Source organism: Phyllopteryx taeniolatus, chromosome 4 (genome assembly GCF_024500385.1).
Source record: "Phyllopteryx taeniolatus isolate TA_2022b chromosome 4, UOR_Ptae_1.2, whole genome shotgun sequence".
Classification (NCBI taxonomy): Eukaryota; Metazoa; Chordata; class Actinopteri; order Syngnathiformes; family Syngnathidae; genus Phyllopteryx; species Phyllopteryx taeniolatus.
The window spans coordinates 15,803,987-15,823,178 of record NC_084505.1 but is presented as its reverse complement, the minus strand read 5'-3'; the positions used below and the strand labels follow the sequence as shown (position 1 = coordinate 15,823,178).

At 38.9% G+C, this 19,192-nt stretch overlaps 1 protein-coding gene across 2 annotated transcripts; it reads left to right on the top strand.

The window, feature by feature from the left end:
• The first annotated feature begins 810 nt into the window (after positions 1-810).
• LOC133476490 (sodium channel and clathrin linker 1-like) lies at positions 811-19,133 on the top strand. 2 transcript variants are annotated; one of them, XM_061769940.1, is made up of 16 exons: positions 11,052-11,502; positions 11,605-11,740; positions 12,063-12,188; positions 12,611-12,681; positions 14,015-14,105; positions 14,881-14,972; positions 15,086-15,263; positions 15,691-15,789; positions 16,343-16,414; positions 16,544-16,618; positions 16,746-16,885; positions 17,073-17,265; positions 17,512-17,708; positions 17,852-17,930; positions 18,335-18,424; positions 19,029-19,133. In XM_061769940.1, exons 1-16 carry the CDS (start codon positions 11,459-11,461, stop codon positions 19,065-19,067), a joined length of 1,722 nt encoding a protein of 573 aa, XP_061625924.1. In that variant the 5' UTR covers positions 11,052-11,458; the 3' UTR covers positions 19,068-19,133. The 2 variants fall into 2 exon arrangements, with proteins under 2 accessions (XP_061625925.1, XP_061625924.1); XM_061769941.1 differs by lacking the exons at positions 11,052-11,502; positions 11,605-11,740 and adding an exon at positions 811-1,401.
• Positions 19,134-19,192: the final 59 nt, after the last annotated feature.

Here is a 19,192-nt window from a genome sequence, read left to right as displayed (position 1 = left end):
AACTTGTACACTTTTGATAATTGAGACTCAAACATTTTCGCAATATGTAAATCAAATAGATTTTTAAAATAACAATTGTACAATTCTTCAGGTGAGTATAATTGTGACAAAATGACAGAATGGAGCAATCTGCTATTCGTGCACTTTGTAGGGTTTGCATCGTTAGGGGCCCTAGGAAAAACAAGTTAGTGGACATAGAAGATTTGAATAATTGTTGCTGAGGCACACAGCATGATTAATTTCCCAATTCATTCCAAGTAAATGTATTCACTTGTAACTGGTTGTAAGAAGCTGCACATAAATTATTAGCATGTGTAGTGCAGTCTTTATACCATTCAAAACAAACAAATAATACCGCTTTGTACCCCACAGACCAAAAAATATTCATTTGTCTTTTCATTTTACAGTACAAAATAAGTTGAATGTGGATTTATTTGCTACAAAGGATGATATTAAACAAGTTTCTCATCCATTATCAAGCTTTTTCATCCATCATAAATGAAGATAAACAATATTAGAATGGATGATACTCCGTTGACTGGTGGGGAATTAAAAAGATATCAGTTAGTACACATGATTTATATTTTGTATTGACAGCAAATAATGCTATTCTTTCTTCCAGGTATCATTTGTTTTGTGCTGTTTGTGTTTATGCAAGGATAACATTAATCTCTCTCGCTTTGTGGCACATAAATGAATCAGTCATTTGTGTTTTGATTTCTACGTTCATGTACATTATGGATGCATGTTCATTGGATAAAAAGCCAAAGTGCAGTAACTGGTTTTCTGTGTTATGTTTCTGCATAGCCGGCATGGTGAAAGACTGGTTAGCACATCTGCCTCACAGTTCTGAGGACCGGGGTTCAAATCCCAGCCCCGCCTGTGTGGAGTTTACATGTTCTCCCCGTGCCTGCGTGGGTTTTCTCGGGGCACTCCGGTTTCCTCCCACATCCCAAAAACATGCGTGATAGGTTGATTGATGACTCTAAATTGCCCGTAGGTGTGAATGTGAGTGTGAATGGCCGTTTGTTTCTATGTGCCCTGCGATTGGCTGCCAACCATTTTAGGGTATGCCACGCCTCCCGCCCGAAGATAGCTGGGATAGGCTCCAGCACTCCCACGACCCTTGTGAGGATAAGCGGCTTGGAAAATGGATGGATAATTACAATAATACAGATTGTATAGTTCACCAAATCAAACTGCGCAGCAAGATCATAAATGAACATCATTCTCATGTTTAGCTATTACTGCATTTGTCTTTTTTTTCCACAGTAATACAGTATGTTTAGGCTTCCTAATAATACTATAATACTCCAGCAGCCCGTGACCCGAGTGAGGATAAGGGGTGAAGAAAATGGATGGATGGATGTTTCTGCATATATGGGGAGCAATCTGTTTAAGGTAGATAATTATATTTGCCTGTTTATTTTTCTCCTTGCTTACATGAAAATTCTGTTCATGACTGTGATCAAAAACACATGTTCTACTGTAACATTGCATTTTAATGACTTATGTTCCCGTCTTTCTGCTAAAAGATTTGTACCCCCGACCCCCCAAAAAAATGTAAATATTCGTACTGTTTGCACCAGTTGAAAATCACAACTGTATGTTCAATGTTGTTCCACTTACACTCAACTCCAAAATGTATTGTAAAAGTGAGGCCAATTCCTTTTTTACTTTTGAAAACATTCAGCTTTAATGTCAAAATATGAGTTTTGAGACAAGAGATTAACATTCCAGTTTTTGTTTCTGGGTATTTACACTACATCTCCATCTGATACACAATTTAGCAGATAGCACCTTTTGTTTGAACCCAATAATTTTTTTAACCTGAGCAAATGAATTTTGTTCATTTGTTTTAACTACTGTAGGTGTGTCCTATTATTTTGAATATTCAAACAATAAATACCACTGACTGTTTGCACGCGGTTTCAAATTTGGGTTTGGAAGTGCAGACGACATTCACAGTTATAAGTGTAATCGTCATGAAAACCAGAGAGCTGTCGAAAGGGTGGAAAACCAAACAATTGTGTAGCTAATAGTACATGGAAAATCAATCAAAGCTATTGCACAAACATAGACCATTGCAAATACTATTACAGTATTCCTATTGTACTGAAGAATAAAGAAATCACTGGTTAAACATACAAGCTCATCTGTGAAACCCGATGGAGGTTATGTCATGGCTTGGACTTGCATGGCTTCTTCTGGACAATTCACTGAATCATTATCATATCACGCATGACGGCAGCAGATAAATGAACGGAGAGGTCTACAGAAACATTTTATTTGCAAAAGTAAATAAAATGCAAGAAAACTGATTGGGAGATTATTCATCATGAAGAAAGATAAAAACACCAAACCAAAGCCACTTTGGATGGCTTGCTCATGATATTTGTGATACTTTGATATCTTATAACTATAAGAATAGAAAGACAAGTGTATTTAGACTCATTAATTTTGAATCCGTGCATTTGTGTTACATAAGGAAAGATATACTAGAATTACGGAAAAACACATCATCTCGTGGGCATTGACCTCTGGCCCCAATGCAAAGTCGTCCCTATGGTCCAGTGGCTACAATAGTTCTCCCATCCTTCACTACTGCAGTTCTCTCAGTAGCGGCGCTCCATTTGACAAAATAAATCAGAGCTAATAGGCATTCAGTACATCGAAGGAAAATAGGGGTTGATGTATTCCTCACCGTTATCTCCTTTGCAGATAATATACTAGCACTGCAACCGTAGGTGAATTATCACTTTTGAGACTATTTTAGCCAGGGCTGTTTTGGCGATAATATCCTTAGTATGGCACTTTGTAAGATAAACTCTTACATAAACACTGATCAAAGTTTACTTTTGTTTGTTCAATATATCACATTGGAATCAAGCCAAGTTGGTTTTGTGTACTGCCCAGTGTTGCTAAGTACAATCGCGATGTACAATCTGGCATTTTTCTGCAAAGGATACACATTGTCCCAGTACCTTACTAGTTTCAGCATAAAAATCATTCATTTGGGTTTAGAGTGTATGACAGAATCTCAAAAATGAGGCAAAGCAGTTAGAAATTCCACATTTTCAATCATTTGCTTGTTTCATGTTCCGAGACCACTCCTTTATCCCTCTTCATCACAAATTTATCCTCATTCATCGCTTCAAACACTCTTCAAACTTGAAGAAATGAGACCTCGAGCGCCTGAACAGAAGAGCTAGGTCTGGGTGAACACCAGAAAGTTTCTAACAAGCACAATCACCCCTAAGCTGATTCTGAATGTTTTAGAGGAGGCAGGTCTCTTTTCTGTGGGGGATGAGAAAATTCTTGTTCCTGCCTGTCTGCCAGGGATTTGGAATTAGACGAGAGGCAGCTACCTGTTCTTGCCCTCCCCTCTCATCTCTTCAAACTAATTAGATAGAACTAGCCTTGAATCATAGTCAGGACACAAATCTCATACCTTCACTTGGGTTTGCGTTCATGTGTTTCATAATCTGTGTGTGTGCGTGCATGCGTGTGTGTGGCAGGTCACCAAGGGATGATAGGAGTGGGATTTCTTAGCCTCACCACTGCACGTATTTCAAAGCTGAAAGTGCCAATTAAAACGGATCAGTCTCAATATGGGATTTTGGGCTGTTACAGAGAATAACAACACATCCAGCATAAAAATCAACCAGTCCTTCCTTCCTGTTCAAGAGACACCATTTGCCAGTCCGTGATGCCAGAGGAGACCGAAACAAACAGGCTGTCTAACGGCCTTGCAAGGACAGGTGGGAGTGGATTTTCAGGGTGGTGAAAAGAAAAGGACAGAGATTTGTTGGTCTGTAATCCTAATCCTTTTTTAAACTGTTCTCTCAGCCTCCAGCTCCCCGAGTTGCATTGATGGAAGTCTGATTTAGTATGCTTCAAGTTCAACAATAAAAAGAAATCAGAGTTATCCATCTTGCATTAAAACAAGCTATACAGCATTCAATAAAATTATTCAAAACAAAAAAATAATAATTTAGAGGTAAAATGACAGCAGATATGCACTTTTCACCCCTATACCTATAAACATATCTATCAGATGCCGTGGACAATTACCTTATTTTCCATTTGACGCAGACATTGACTTTTCAACTCCAGCAAGGAAAAGCCTCTTCTCATGGTGGCCAGGCTGGATTTTGCATCAGCAAGTATTTGCTGCTCTCTGCTGGACAACAATGAAGTATATCAAAACCATCCATTTGAAGACGTTATTTAATAACTGCTCTTATAAAAAGAAGCAAATGATGAGGGACTATATCACTGTTTTCACCAAATAACTGATATTTTGATTAGAGGTCTTGCTTTTGGTCGTTTCATGTAGATTCTAAAATGTCCCTCAAGTTACACAAGAGCAGAATGTCAAAGTGATTTGTTCCCGCATTATTACAAGATGTAACCAATGTCATAAGCTACAGGCAATTTAATATGTGCAAGTATCACGTGTTGGGGTCTCTGAATGGAGACAAGCTCAAAACATTTTACTTGTCATATCATTTGCCATCATTAATTAACAGAAGTGGATTGCTCTTTGCTCTATGCCAATGAGCAATTTCAACTATTGTTTTGTAATCCGTGTGTGCGTGTGTGTGTGCGTGTGTGTGTGTGTGTGTGGTGTGTGTGTGTGCATGTGTGCGTGTGTGTTTGTGTGTGTGTGTGAGAACAAGAGAGAGGCAGAGTGAGTATTTTTGAATTGCTCATGCAATAGAGCTACTGTATTAACTGACCCAGGGCTCCAACACAGATCAACCCAGCTTTGCATAATAGCTTCTTCTGAATAGATGGACATTTTGGGAGGTGATTAAGGCTTTTCATTGTTTGATATTGTGCCGCATTTTCAGCTCCCTGGTCTCATTGCATAATTATGTGCACAGTAGATGCATTTCAATTTTTATATCTGTTCAACGTATTTAAATAAGAGTTGATTCAGGCAGTTGGGAATAGGTAATGTGCACAGTCAGTGCATCTGCCCCCTACTACTAGATGGAGAAGCAGATGTGCTAGCTGTTCTAAAAACAAGGCAATTACAGTTCTCCATAGGTTCGACTAATTTAGATAGCACACAGGCACAGGAATTCCCAACCAATAACTACTTATCAGTGTTGGAAAGATTACTTTGGAAATGTAGTTGGTTACAAATTACAAGTTACCCTGTTGAAAATGTAATGGTAGTTTAACTATTTCAATATAACTCGATACATTTTAACAACTTTTCTTAATTTTAAATGTATGCATCAACAGGGATGCATCCCTTGGATGTTTCCTCTAAAAAAAAAAAATGATTAAAACTATTATTATGGAATAACTACATATTTGTTATTTACAAAAATGATAAACTGATAACAAAACACAATGAAATGTAAATACATGTGCTTGTTGCATAATAAGTGTACGACGTGGAAAACCAGCATACCATACCATGGTGACCTAATGACAAATGTGCTCAATTCAGACAATACCTGAAAACCCAGATAACTGAATGTTTCATGAAACAATCCAAAATTATAAAGATGAAACTGTTCAAGTTATTTTATGTTTATAAGTATAACTATTGTTCTAACCTTTTCAAAATATCAGACAAACTAATATATTGCACCACAAGGTTATGCTTTGAGGTCGTATTTTGGAAAAAAGTCTGTCACATTTGAGACAATTGCAGAATGGCACATGGCCAGAGAGAGCCAGTCAAAAGCATCGGCTTCAGTAGGAGGATCTAATATGAAAACAAATCTGCGCTTTTCAAATGTAATTAAAATTGTAATCCTGGAAATTGCCAAAAGCAACTTTAATTTACTGGTAATTACAGATTTTCTCTAATGTAATGGATTACACTAATTTTTTAAATAAATTACATAATCTTCTTAAATGTAATTAGATACTGTCCTCCCCAATACTGCTAGTTATTAACACTTTAAAGAGCAGTAGTTTGCTTATAATGAATGGGCAGTGTTGTTTACATAATGTATGTAGTAATGTATTTTAGTCATTTAACTTGTAGATTATATTTATGACATTTAAATTTTCAGTTTGACAGTAAGCTCGAACATCGGGTAACTCTGAAAGAGATACTGTTGGCATGGTAGTTTATCATTACAATGCATCACACATACAGTTTCATAGTTGTATGATATAGCTATACTAAAGAACAAAATATTACAACCAACTTAATTTCAGTATGACACAGACCTCTTCAACCGCAACTCCACAAACTACAAGCACAATAATGAACACTTTGTTAAACTAATACTGCTCTGACAGTGAAAATCCAAACCAAGCAATGTCATCTTTGTAAGCAACATTGTACCACAGCTCTTGCATCCAATTTAATGGATCTAAGTGCTGTCCACTCAATGGACAATGGACACCACTTAGATCGTGCGCGTTACCACTAGACATGGGATTGATGCACGACCAGGCTGAGCTTAATGAACAAGGCTACATTATGATTTAAAATGGGCTTACATCTAACCATTTTGACAGTCACACTACACAAAGTAAGAATTTCATTTGGTAGTTTTGCTAAGGTCACAGCACACCCTCATTGTCGTGATTGTGTAAGGTGGTGAGCTGAGCTATTTCGGATCAGGCTAAACCGAGTCTTGGCCTTGTAATAATACATTTCTGTTTGATATTGTCATAAGTCTGATATTTTAAAGGTTCCACATTTTGGCTATTTAGACCTACATAGAGTGACTCTCTAACATGGACTTATTATAGTATCAATTTCATTTCAAAGAACACCTTGATTTTGTCATACGAGTGTCCAGAAAAGATAGCTGCTTCTGTTTGACCCAGTTTTGCATCCGCTTTGTCCATATTTGGCTAAGACCACCCCCTTTCCTCTGATTGGTTGCCTCCGTACGAAGAGGTAGGCGGAGATCTTCGCTAGTGACGTAGATAAGCTTGGGAAAATTGGATCACCTGATTTCAGGTCTCTCGGCAGAAAAATGTCTGGTACTCAGGAATGCATGGACGATTTACTGAGTACTGAGTTTACTGAGGCAGCATAGAGACAATATTACATCCCAAGTACTTGCACTTTGTTTTGGCAAAGTATGTCCCCTTTAAAGTGTTTAATGTAAAGGTGATAATATTAGGATTGTCAATGCTCCTACACACGATTGCACCCTCACACATGCACGCACAACTCACTTTGTTATTGAAGTGTTAATACAAATGCAAACATTAAAATACTGTACAATACTTCATTTTGACTTCTCAGAGGAGGACAACATATTTTATTTAGTGGAGATGATTCTGGTTGATAGGGGTCCAGTTAACAGCATCTAACAGCTAGGAACCTTCCATCCATCCATTTTCTGAGCCGCTTCTCCTCACTAGGGTCGCGGGCGTGCTGGAGCCTATCCCAGCTATCATCGGGCAGGAGGCGGGGTACACCCTGAACTGGTTGCCAGCCAATCGCAGGGCACATACAAACAAACAACCATTCGCACTCACATTCACACCTACGGGCAATGTAGAGTATCCAATTAATGCATGTTTTCGGGATGTGGGAGGAAACCGGAGTGCCCGAGAAAACCCACGCAGGCACGAGGAGAACATGCAAACTCCACACAGGCGGGGCCGGGGATTGAACCCAGGTCCTCAGAACTGTGAGGCAGACGCTCTAACCAGTCGGTCACCGTGCCGCCCAGCTAGGAACCATTTAAGTTCATTTATAAAGCGAGATGTGTCTAACTCGCTGTCTCTTGAGAATTCATGACTCTTCTGGGTCAAGGGAGTGGACTAGTTTCTACTCTTAATAATGAGTTCACTGCGTATGGATTTTCCCTGAAAAGTGAGACAAAGCCAAGAGGGTCAGAGACACAATTTATTACCGTTACAACACCTCACAGAGTAAAGTCTTTGAGTACTCTGCTTCTTTGACGGTCAAACAATTGAGTTCCCAAAGAAGAAAGTAAGTAAGCAAGTACTGTTATTTAATTATATAGCACATCTCAAAGAAATGAATCCAAGTGTGTCACAGACAAAATCCCACACATCATGGAGTTAAAAGTCCATTGTATTTTTAAATTCCTGCTGCATAAGTAATATAGACTACATATGTTCATTTTTATATTGTTTTATATTTTACACTTTTTAATTTATATTCTAAACACTGTATTGTACCAAATGCAACAAAATTTTGTCTGTATACAGTCATGCATACCGGAATAACAAACTTTTTTTTTTTTAATCAAAACAATTACATTTACTGGAATGCCTGCCTAAATAGTACATAGTGAGAAAAGTGATTTTTGGAAGACTGAGACTACATGGCATGGGCAATGAGTCTGCCTCAAGTTACACTGTGATCTTGGCTTTGAAAGATGTCCAGGACTTCTTTTCGGTTGGCTGTGATTTTGTGCAACCCCAGATTGAACTGTGGGAAAATTTTTGCAAGTCTTTTGAAGGAGGCTCACTGAAATTTCTGCAATAGAAAAAGATTTGAGACCATCATCCACATACAAATCTCAACTGTCACAAAGTTGGTTCAATGTTACTCTCACCAATCTGAACAGACTGATGCAATCCATGTATCCCTACTTTGGCAGAGGGTCCGTTCTTGAAGACATGAACAATACACTCTTAATTAATTGTTTTTTTTGGGCGGGGGGATTATTTTTCTTGAACCCACAGGAAACAGACAATTTCTGTCCCTTCTTTCCACATAAAAGCAGTTAAATATCTGATGATGTCTGATTTTATGGCTACAGTGTGTGTAGTTTCTTGAAGCACAACAAGACACCAAGCAGTGAGTTATTGAGGTCAGGTCTCATTAAACAGAGTTCATTGAGTGAGTGCCCAGAAGACCACTCTGATATATTTTGGTTTCCTGGGGTGGTAGATGCTGAACAGTGGAAGGGGGGGCAGATGTACCCTTTTGATAGAGTAGTCCAGGCACATCATATCCGTTTTCGTCAATGGGGGGGCTTTCAGAGAGGGCCAAGCCATTGTTGATGCAAGGGCCCAGGCATTGTGGATTGTCTTGGAAAGGCAAGATAGGCTTTAGCTGCTCCTGCTTTTGCTCTGACCTTGGTTGCAGTAGAACCATTCATTCATTCATTCATTCATTCATCCAGTAGCTGAAAAACATTAGCCCAGCTTGAAGCACAGGACACTTCTGGTTTTGCACGAGGATGCTTCATCCATCATGATGGTGTGGAGTACGGATCATCCGTTAAGACTGTTCTTACCTCTTCTGCCGTCCTTTCCTGACGCATCAGGACGCCTTCAGTAGTGTCCGTTGTCTGCCTGCACTAGCGTATCTTTGTTACAGGCGCATTTAATCTTTTACACATGCATGAAAATAGATCCATATGTTTTGAAAGCTCTGCACGTCCGTGCGCTCATACTTCCATGCGTTAATTGCATTGGAATGAACGTTGAGAATTTAATCTGCCAGAGGGCTCTGCTCTGAATGAATATGTCTCCAAATATAACAAAGCAAGTTTTTGACAAAAAAATATGGAGAAGATGTAGGTTTAAGTATTTATTAGGAAGAAAGAAAAATCAGGGGCAGTGTAGCATGCAGGCAGAAGTGTTCTGTGAGGTTGTTGTGCAGTGTGCGGCTCCATAACTGTGGAGTGTGAGGGTGCTGCGAGAGCGAGGGAGCAGTTGCACTTGTTGTAGTAGTTCTGTGCACCGTGAACATACAGATAATTCCACAGAGGAAACCACAGCCGGAGTCTGTCTACTATTTCCTCACGGAGTGGAAAACAGGAATTAGCACCCCTGTCCAGCCCAATGGAGAGCTGTGCATGCATCAAACAGGTACAGATAATGCCAATAAGTCAAGGCATGTCGATGGGGGATTATTTCCATAGTATTCACTTTGAATTGCAATTCTCCCCCCCAGTTGCTGTGGTGCTGCTACATTCAGTTTGTATTTGTAAGCTTCCAGGTGATGGATGACAATACAAAGGGAATGCAGAATACACGAGTGGCTCCAAGCTGTAGCCATATGTAAATTGTGCATACAGCATAAATGAGCCTTTAGATGCTATCCTTACACTGTGACATCTTGGATACGTGTAACCCACTGACCAGCTACTTCCAGTGTCTTGGTAATGAGGAATGCTCCAAAATGTTGTGAAAATGCTCAGAAGAGGATGGCACTTACTGGCAGTAACTGAAATGTATTTTCTCTTGAAATAGACATTTTCCGGCTTTGCTATGAACAACCAACTCAAGCAGCTTAACCCTGACCTGGCAAACCTTGAAGCTTGGCTTCACAATTGCTGCCTCTTACAACGAATACAGGGATTCTGTCCAGGCCTGCAACATTGAGAGACATTAATACGGATGGCCTCTTATGAGTAATATGGCACAGTGGAGGTTATTCTTTGGTCCGCAGATATAGAAGGATGCCACAATGAGGACTGGTACTTGAAACTGTTTTCTAAAAGAGATGAGACACATTTGTAAAAATCCTCTCCATCCCATTCAGCAATGCACACACAGAACACTTCTATTCTATGTGGACGTCAGCATGGACAAATCAGAAGAATCGACTGGACATGGGCAGTGTTGAGGCAAAATTGTAGATCTGTGTCAAATTCATCCATCCATCCATTTTCTTGCCTCTTGTCCTAATTAGTGTCAGCTACTTTGAGTGAGAGGCATACCCTGGATTGGTCGCCAGTCAATCGCAGGAAACATATACACTAACAACTATTCACACTCACGTTAAAACCAATGGACTATTTTACAGTCTTCATTGAAACCAACACGCAACATGTTTTTTTGTTTATTTGTTTGTTTTTGTTTTTTTGGGGGGGTGGGGCGTGGGAAGAAACCTGAGGTCCCATACAAGCACGACGAAATCATGCAAACTGTACAGAAAGGTCGGAGCCGAGATTCGAGCCTCAAACCTCAGAACTGTGAGGCAGACATGCGGGCACCTTAAGTTGTCAAATTATAGGTTGTGTCTGGAGGAGTCGGAAAAGTCGCAAAACAGCGGAAGAAGTCTGGCTATGGGTTGTTAACGTCGAGGTTTTTGTTGTTGTTTTGTTTTTAGTTTGTTTGTTTTTTCAAACTGAGTTATTGTACTTTTAACACGAAACACCAGCAGATGGCAGTGTCACTGTGGAAACAGTTTGCCAGTTTCTAGCCAAGCTTAACTGCCAGATGCATTTTAGGTCGATTTTAATCATATTCAACACATCATTCAGACGACGTTTAGCATCTATTTTGACCAATTAGCGCACCGAACAAAGATATAATCACGTGACCTCAAAGGTGCTTGTTTTAAATGGCCAAATTGATGTAACAAAGAAAGGACAGTCAAATGGAGCTATAAAGCCATTGTTTTAATCTTTAATCTCCAATGTATGTATTTATTTCCGCGTGGACATACCCTGAAATTACTCACCACTATAAAGTAAAAACAATGGTTGACTCTTTTTAACACCTATTTGCGATTGTTTGGTGACAAGTGACCATGCGAGTGTCGAAGTTTGAAAGTGATGTCAAGGAGAATGACTGGTATGGTAACGTCTTAAGTTCAAATCTTTTTGTTATGAATCAAAACAAGATTGTATTTTGTTTTTTTGATATTTAAATATAATTTTCATATTACCTTTGCAGGCTGCACAGAGAGCTGATGGAGCCAGTCACAAATCAGCTTCGGTTGCTACCATTAACTTTGGGAGCAGAGTGTGACATTGTTGAGGAGAATAAAATCATTAATAACTATGAAACTCAAGTCCAACTTTTTAAGCAGGTCTGCATGTGTTCAGATGTGATTTTACTTTCATTCTTTAGTGATTGCAATATATCCACATAAAATATTTGGTAGGGTTCAAAGACAGACATAACTTGAATTAAGCATCTTTTACAATTAGAAAGGTTTCTTGTACTTTCAGTAATAACTTTGGACTTTCCATGTTTAACTTAATCATGCATAATTTTAAATTTATGTTGGACGTTCTGCTTTTGCAAAACGTTTTTTTCTGAGCTGTGGATCGTAAAATATGTTTTGGTCTTTCACATCCACATATATAAATGGCTTAGAATGTGTATCAGTGTCTTGTGTATTTGAATAGGAGCGGATGCAGGTCACTGAGTTGTGGCGTACAGCAGCGCAGGAGCTTGACCATCTACAGGAGTCCTACCGGAGAATGTTCACTAATGGACTCAATGCCAATGCTACAGGACAACAGCTCATACAAGTATTTCCATTTTAAGATGTACAGTATTGATCCAATAACTGTTTGACGATTGACTGTGGCAGAGTGCTTAAAAGAAAGATGCCCTTTCTAATATGAGTTTTGACTGTTGTTACATTTGTCAGATATCCTCAAAAAATATTTCACACAGAGTAAGCCTACATAGTCTGAGGATTTAGTGTGATGAAAAATGTCCGGATCTGGTTGATCGTGTGATGGAACGGAAACTTCTACCGCTATCTCTATCTCTGTTAGGCTATTATTAAAATGTTTGCATTGCTTTAGAGGTGGCCCTATAACACATGATTGTACTTTGCCAACAGCTCTCATACAAACACCAAGAGACAAATAAGGAACTGCATTCGGAAGTAGTGGGTGTCGTCATACCACACTAATGGCAATCATGTGTCTTTTGTCACTCACAGACCAACTGTAATTTCTTAAAGACAATGACGGGGCACAGCGCAGAGGTGGAGGACCTACAAATCCAGCTCAGGTAGCTAAACTTGGAATATACTGTAGCTTTTGCAACATCCATCCATCCATCCATCCATCCATTTTCCGTACCCTTTATCCTGACTAGGGTCACGGGTTTCCTGGAGCCCTCATAACTGTTTGGCAGATGTGCTAACCAGTCATGCACCATGCTGCTGCTTTTGCAACATTTATTTTGAAACCAGACAACCCTTTTTATGTTGCCAGCATAGCCACATTAATTACTGTTTGCCCAATCTCTCGCTCAGAGTCAGCAGACTCCAGGTCATCTGCAACCATAATGAGAACGTTTATTTATTTATTTATTCATTCATTCATTCCTTCATTCATTGTCTATATTACTTGTTCTCATTACACGGGGGAAAACAATTGTTGTTGAGTTAGGTCTGACAGCTGTTTTTAACTCATTTTAGGGTGCGGAATCCAAAACTGATCTCAGTTTTTCTCTAACACGTCAAACTTTGTGAACTATTGAGCCCAGTTTTCTTAAAAAAATATGAAAGATACTGTGCTTAACAGATATGTGCTTGCTTTATAAAACTTTTCAAATATGGACATACAATGAAATATGAAAGAAAAAGGCATAACTGCAATGTTTATTTAACACTATTATGTTTTACAAAGGATATGGCACAAATCTTCTTAATTCCTACTATGGTAGCTATCTGTTTGCAGATATTGATGTTACTGACCTATTGGGTGATGCACACACCTATCAACGCAATGTCTCAATTGTGACTGCACAAACAAGTTGCCACGTAGCTGTAGATGGGTCCGATCGTAATCAGCTGGCAAGTTTTACTACAGCTCATCAGTGGAATTTTGCTTATCTGGAGGGTAAGCTGTGGAGAAAAAACTTGATGTGCTAGAAAAAAACTGACTGCAATTTTGGAATCAGTATGTCAATTTTAGTTTTAATCAGCATAAAAATCTAACTCAACAGATTTTTTGTTTTTTTTTTCAAATTGTTCCCCAGTCTTATGGTTGCAGATGACCTGGAGTCCATCCCAGCTGAATATACAACAAATACAATAATGACTGATTATAAAACCTCACAATTGGAACATTTCTCATCCTTTTTCCTGGTAATGTTGCAAATTTGCCCAGCCACTTGGCAGAATTCATAGAGCATGATCATTAGTGCGCCCTGACAATAATTTGGTTAATGCTAGCCACACCCATGGAATGTTGTTATGGCAAACGGTGTCATACCCCTTGAATGAAAGCTATCAAGCACAGGAAGTCAGATAGACTCACACATAGTAAATGACTTAAATGTAGTCACCAAATAAAACCAGGCTAGTATTGACGTGTGTGTGTGTGTTGTGTTGTAGAACAACCAAGACTGAGCTGAGAACAGCCATGGCCAAAGTGGATGAGATGACCCAACAGCTCCAGTCTGTTCAGCAGCAGCTAAAGAGACAGGTGAACAAAGAAATTGTAGACAGTGTTGAGTACGATAGGATGGTCATGGAGAATTTCACATTATCAGAGTAGAAGTTAAAACAACCATTTCGTAATTAGGTTTTTTATCCTTTACATTAACAAGACAGTTGCTCAAACACATTTTTAAAAAAGTACTTCAATTTTAGACAAATTAATGTGACATTCAGGACAAAAGTAGTTGTTACGGCGTTCTTCATATTCCACATTTCTGTCAACTCTTTTTGCAAGAGTAGCCTTCCATAGTTTTTTGGTGACAAATTTAGTTCATTTATTATAGAAGCACTTTGCGACGTCAGAGGTCACTGGTGTTGGATGAGAGGGGCTGCCTCACGCTTTCTGTTGTAGTTCTTACTGAAGATATTTGGTGATATTCAAATCAGTGCTGGCCTGTCAAGTTCATACCTTATCACTTCTGCTTTGTGCAGCGGGGATCAGTCATGCTGGAACAGAAAATGGGCTGTCGTATCCTGTTCTCACACACAAAGTTGAAAGTATAACACTGTTCAAAATACTCTTGGGGGCTAGGAGCATGAGTGAGGACTAAGTCTTGTTCAAACCCTGATTGATTGGTGATCCCAGGAAAGTCACAATATTATAATATTGATTGGTGATCCCAGGAAAGTCACAATATTATAATATTCAATAACATTTCAATAATATTGAAATCTATGTGAATAAAAAGCTCAACATAAAATTTTGCACCATGCAGATTTGGCTTTTTTTTGCTGTTGTTATAAATGCCATGCATCTTTAGGAGGAAAAGGAGACAGAGGCCCTGAGTCGAGAGGAAGCAGCACACAGACAAATTCAACAGCTTCAGACAACCATCAGTCATCAAGAGACCAAGTGATTATGACAAAAACTGTTGTATCCTTACTTATATTGTTGTATTATTTGTGAAATGTATGGGAAGGTTATTCTGATTTTCTCAACAGCTGTTGATGTTTACATTCACTCAGAATAAAAAGTGCATCTCAGGAGACAGAGACTGCATTCAAAGATCTAACTATGTGGGAGACTACAGCAGGGAACCTAAAGGTCCGTTGTGCTACTTTAGAACAGGAGAAGTATGAGGGTCTAGACAAAGTGCGAGAGTGTGTGCAGATGGCTGAAGAGGCAGCATTGCAGAAGGATGAGGTACATAAATTTGCTCTTTTGCTCTCTTAGTATCTTTCCCCTTGGGAACTTGACTGGACTTAAATTTAATCAACCTATTGGGTATGACTGGCATATTGCATTTTTTTCCTTTGACCTATGTGGCAGTTACGATGGTGCTAAATGAGCTCTGCTTGGCAACGACTGACCAAGAAATGCAAACAGTGCCTCGGCTCATTAAAAGTTTGGAAAATATGCTAATTGATACAGTAGTAAAGAATGTCTGAGTGATTTTGCTGTCTGTCCAATTTAAAATAATGTTATTGGATGAAAATTTGGAGCGGGGAATCCCTAAAGGGGTTGGTAACCCACCAGTTTTTCTAAACACACGCATCTGAATATCAGATGTGCCAGTGGAGAGCCAAGCACCAACTCGTTAACCTGATGACTCTCCATTTATTCCCCTCAGGCCCAGTTAAGAGCAAAGCAGTTGACCGAGGAGCTAGAGAGGACAAAAAAGGCCTTCCAACAGTTGAGCCAGGATGCTACTCTTTGCTCCAATAAAGAGGTAGAGGATGCTGTACGTGGTTAGGAAGCAAGAACTGCTGGCAACTCATTCAGCAGAATCGGATATGACAGTTACCAGTTTTAAAATATACTTGTCAATTTTAAATTGTAACCCATTTGAGAGTCTGTGGCACATCCTCAAAAGAGCTATTCACACCAGACATTCCAGGAATCCTGCTGAACTGCAGTTTTGTAAAGGGAAATGGCCCCAAATCATCCTGATCGTACACATGGAACGTTCGGTTAAGGTTATTGCTGCCAAAGGAGAGTCAACTAGTTATTAAATCCAAGGGCTCACTTACTTTTTTCTCCCTGTCGTATGAATGTTTAAATGAGATTCACTAAAAATATGAAAACATACAGTATAATTGTTTGTGTGGTATTAGTTTATACGGGCTCTGTTTATTTTTGTGATTTAGATGCTCAGACTACAGTTGATGACCAATTTATGCAGACATTTCTTTAAATTTCATAGGTTTCGCATACTTTTTCCTCCCATTGTACTCATGAACTAAATTTGCTACACTGACAGAACTGTACTACTTCTTTAACAGCTGAACAACATGCGTCAGCAGTGCAACACTGAAATGCAAAGTATGGCTGAGGAATTGTCTCTATTGCACCTGGCAAGTTTTTACCCAGCTTAGTACAAATTCCTCTCAAAATCACCTGTCATAAATCTCATTCATTCTAAACATTGTTTTCTAACACCTGGCTTGACCTGACTTCTTGTTACTCTCCCCACTTGTGTGTAGGAGTGTGTGGACAAACAGTCTCAGATTGAGAGGTCTAAGCGAGAGAGAAAAGCTTTAGAAGAGGAACTAGCGAAGGTAGATGTTTAACTAAAGTACAGGAAACAGCTCAATCCAGATCCAAAGTATTTTTTCCTGTTTTATTATGCAGAACAGTTGCATTAATAAGCTTACGCAATGGTTTAATTAGATGTGTTTATTTTAGGTGACAAAGTGCAAGGTAGAGCACGGGCTTGGGACAATTGATGCCCTTCACCAGAAGTGTCTAAAGGCAGAGCAGATGAAGGATGAGATAAGCTTCACTTTGCAAAGTACCCAAAGCAAACAAAAAAAGTTGGAATTGGAGTAGGTGGAATAATTACATCATAGATTCACAGCTTTTAAAGCCAATTAGTGATTACATCATGTTGTTATCACTACAGTGTATTGTAACTACAATCACACACAAACAGCCCTTCAAAGACAGCAATTGCAGAATGTATATAAAATTGTGTTGCATTATTCTTTCATTTATCCATATTTCTATCTGTAGCTACAGTGCCGAGTTGTCCCGATACCAGGAGGAAGTGCAGACACTAAATGGTTTTTTGAATGCAGCAAGAGAGGACTGTGTCAGAATCAGTGACGAGCGACTCCAGTTGCAACAGGAGAATGTTCAGTTCCGCAGAGAGATGGATGAGCTGCACAAGGCCTCCTTGCAGGGCCAAAAGAAAGCCAAACAACAGGTAAATATAAGGATTGAAGAAATAATGTGGGGAAGGATATCACTGATTATAGAGAACAATTCAGCAAAAGCAAGCAGAGAACCTAGTCTTTTGTCATATTCATTTTCGTTTTACATTTTCACAGATGCCTGGACAACTTTTGGGATATTGGCAAGAGATAAAATGATAATACTCTATGGTTAAAAAACTAGAAAGAGAAATATTAATAAGATAGCATTTCCCAATAAAGATGCTACACTTTCCCAGATTACACAGATGGAGCAAGAGTACAGCACAAAGGAGAAGGCACTAAAAGCGCAGATTACTGACCTGGAGGAGAGCAGTCGCAACTCAAGTGCTGATCTGATGCGTCTTCTCACAGCACAGCAGAAAAGTATCCAGCGCTGGAAGGTGGAGGCCCCAAATATGGCCCAGGCTTTTCAATCCAGAATTAAAAATCTGATGTAAGAACTGAAAACAGCAGATTGAAATGGATAGGCACTGACACAGAAATGTGATGTGAAACTAGACAGTTGCTTGTTAAAAGGGACATGAAATATGTATTTGCACAGGGACACAAGTATATATGTTTTTTTTTTTTTTTCAGAGAAGAGCTAAATCAACACCAACAACGTTCACATGTGTTTGAGATCCAGCTCACGAAAAACAACGATACTATTGTGGAGGTTTGTGAATGAGTGAACAAGTGAGGTGGTGAATTATCTGGTCCTGGTGTTTGAGCTTCCTCCCACATTCCAAAAAACATAAACGTTAAGACTAAATTTCCCACAAATGTTAAACTCAATGTCGGTGTGAATTATTGGTCTGACTCTCTGACCTGCGACTGACTGGTGTCCAGTCCATTGTGTACCTTGCTATCACACCATGTCATCTGAGATAGGCTCCATCTATGTTTTGACCCTGAGCGGTATCAATAATATATCATTTATTTATGTAATCCTTTAATATGTGTATTGTATTAATATGTCTAGGATCATAAGAGATCATTAGGATTTCACTGTCTTTAATATTTCTCGCATGCTCAGAAAACAAGAATGTGACAGTATGGTTACATATTCTGTTTGTACAGTACGAGAGACAGCTAACAGAGTTTCGAGAGAAAGCCAGTCGCCTCCAGAGACGACTCACTGAAGTTGAGCAACGCACAACGCCCTCACAAGTACGACTAATGATCAAAACATTGTAGTGCTTTAACGACATACTGTAATGTCCACATAAATCCAATATGTGGTGCAATGGCCTACATGACAACAGCTTAGCCATAACTTCGACCTTTGTGAAGTATCTTACTCACTTTCAGAAGGATGTTAATTTAACTGTTTATAATGGAGGATTTTGTGGCGTTAAACCGCACAGCTTCATGTTTTAAAATACTATTTGAAAGAAAAAGAGGGAAGACCTAATCATAACATTCATGTTTCTGACCAAATAGGAAATTGAGGGTGGCATGTACATGATCTGAAGTATACAAGTATATATTGCAAGAAAAAGTAACACCTGTTCCCAATTAAGCCTTGGAGAAGTCCTGAGCCTTGGTTTTCAAATAATTTTTGAATGTTTACATGTTCTGTCCAATAAAAGCATAAGTTTTAGTTTAAGCAGACTGTGTCTATTTTTGTGATTTAGAAAAGATCAGATCCCCTTTTCATGACCAATTTATGCAGAAATCCACGCAATTCCAAAGGGTCCACAAACTTTTTCTTGCAACTAACTGTATGTATGTGTAAATTTAATTGATGTTGATTCTCTTCTTTTATCGACAGTTCTGTTTTGGCATCTCCACGGGGGAAAACCAGTCTTGATTCCTCTGAAGCATGAACAGTCACTCTTTAGTGTTTAGAACATTCACAATAAATACTAAAATACAAACTCCAGATGTGTACAATGTAAAGTTCATGCTTAATGACGTACCACAAAATCTTTCCAG

Bases quoted from the DNA above. Each gene is read 5' to 3' on its own strand.
- LOC133476490 (XM_061769940.1), top strand. From the start codon at position 11,459: ATGCGAGTGTCGAAGTTTGAAAGTGATGTCAAGGAGAATGACTG. The intron at 16,619-16,745 runs GTAGATGTTTAA...TGTTTATTTTAG, and splicing joins TAGAAGAGGAACTAGCGAAG to GTGACAAAGTGCAAGGTAGA. The intron at 18,425-19,028 runs GTACGACTAATG...TTTTATCGACAG, and splicing joins AACGCACAACGCCCTCACAA to TTCTGTTTTGGCATCTCCAC.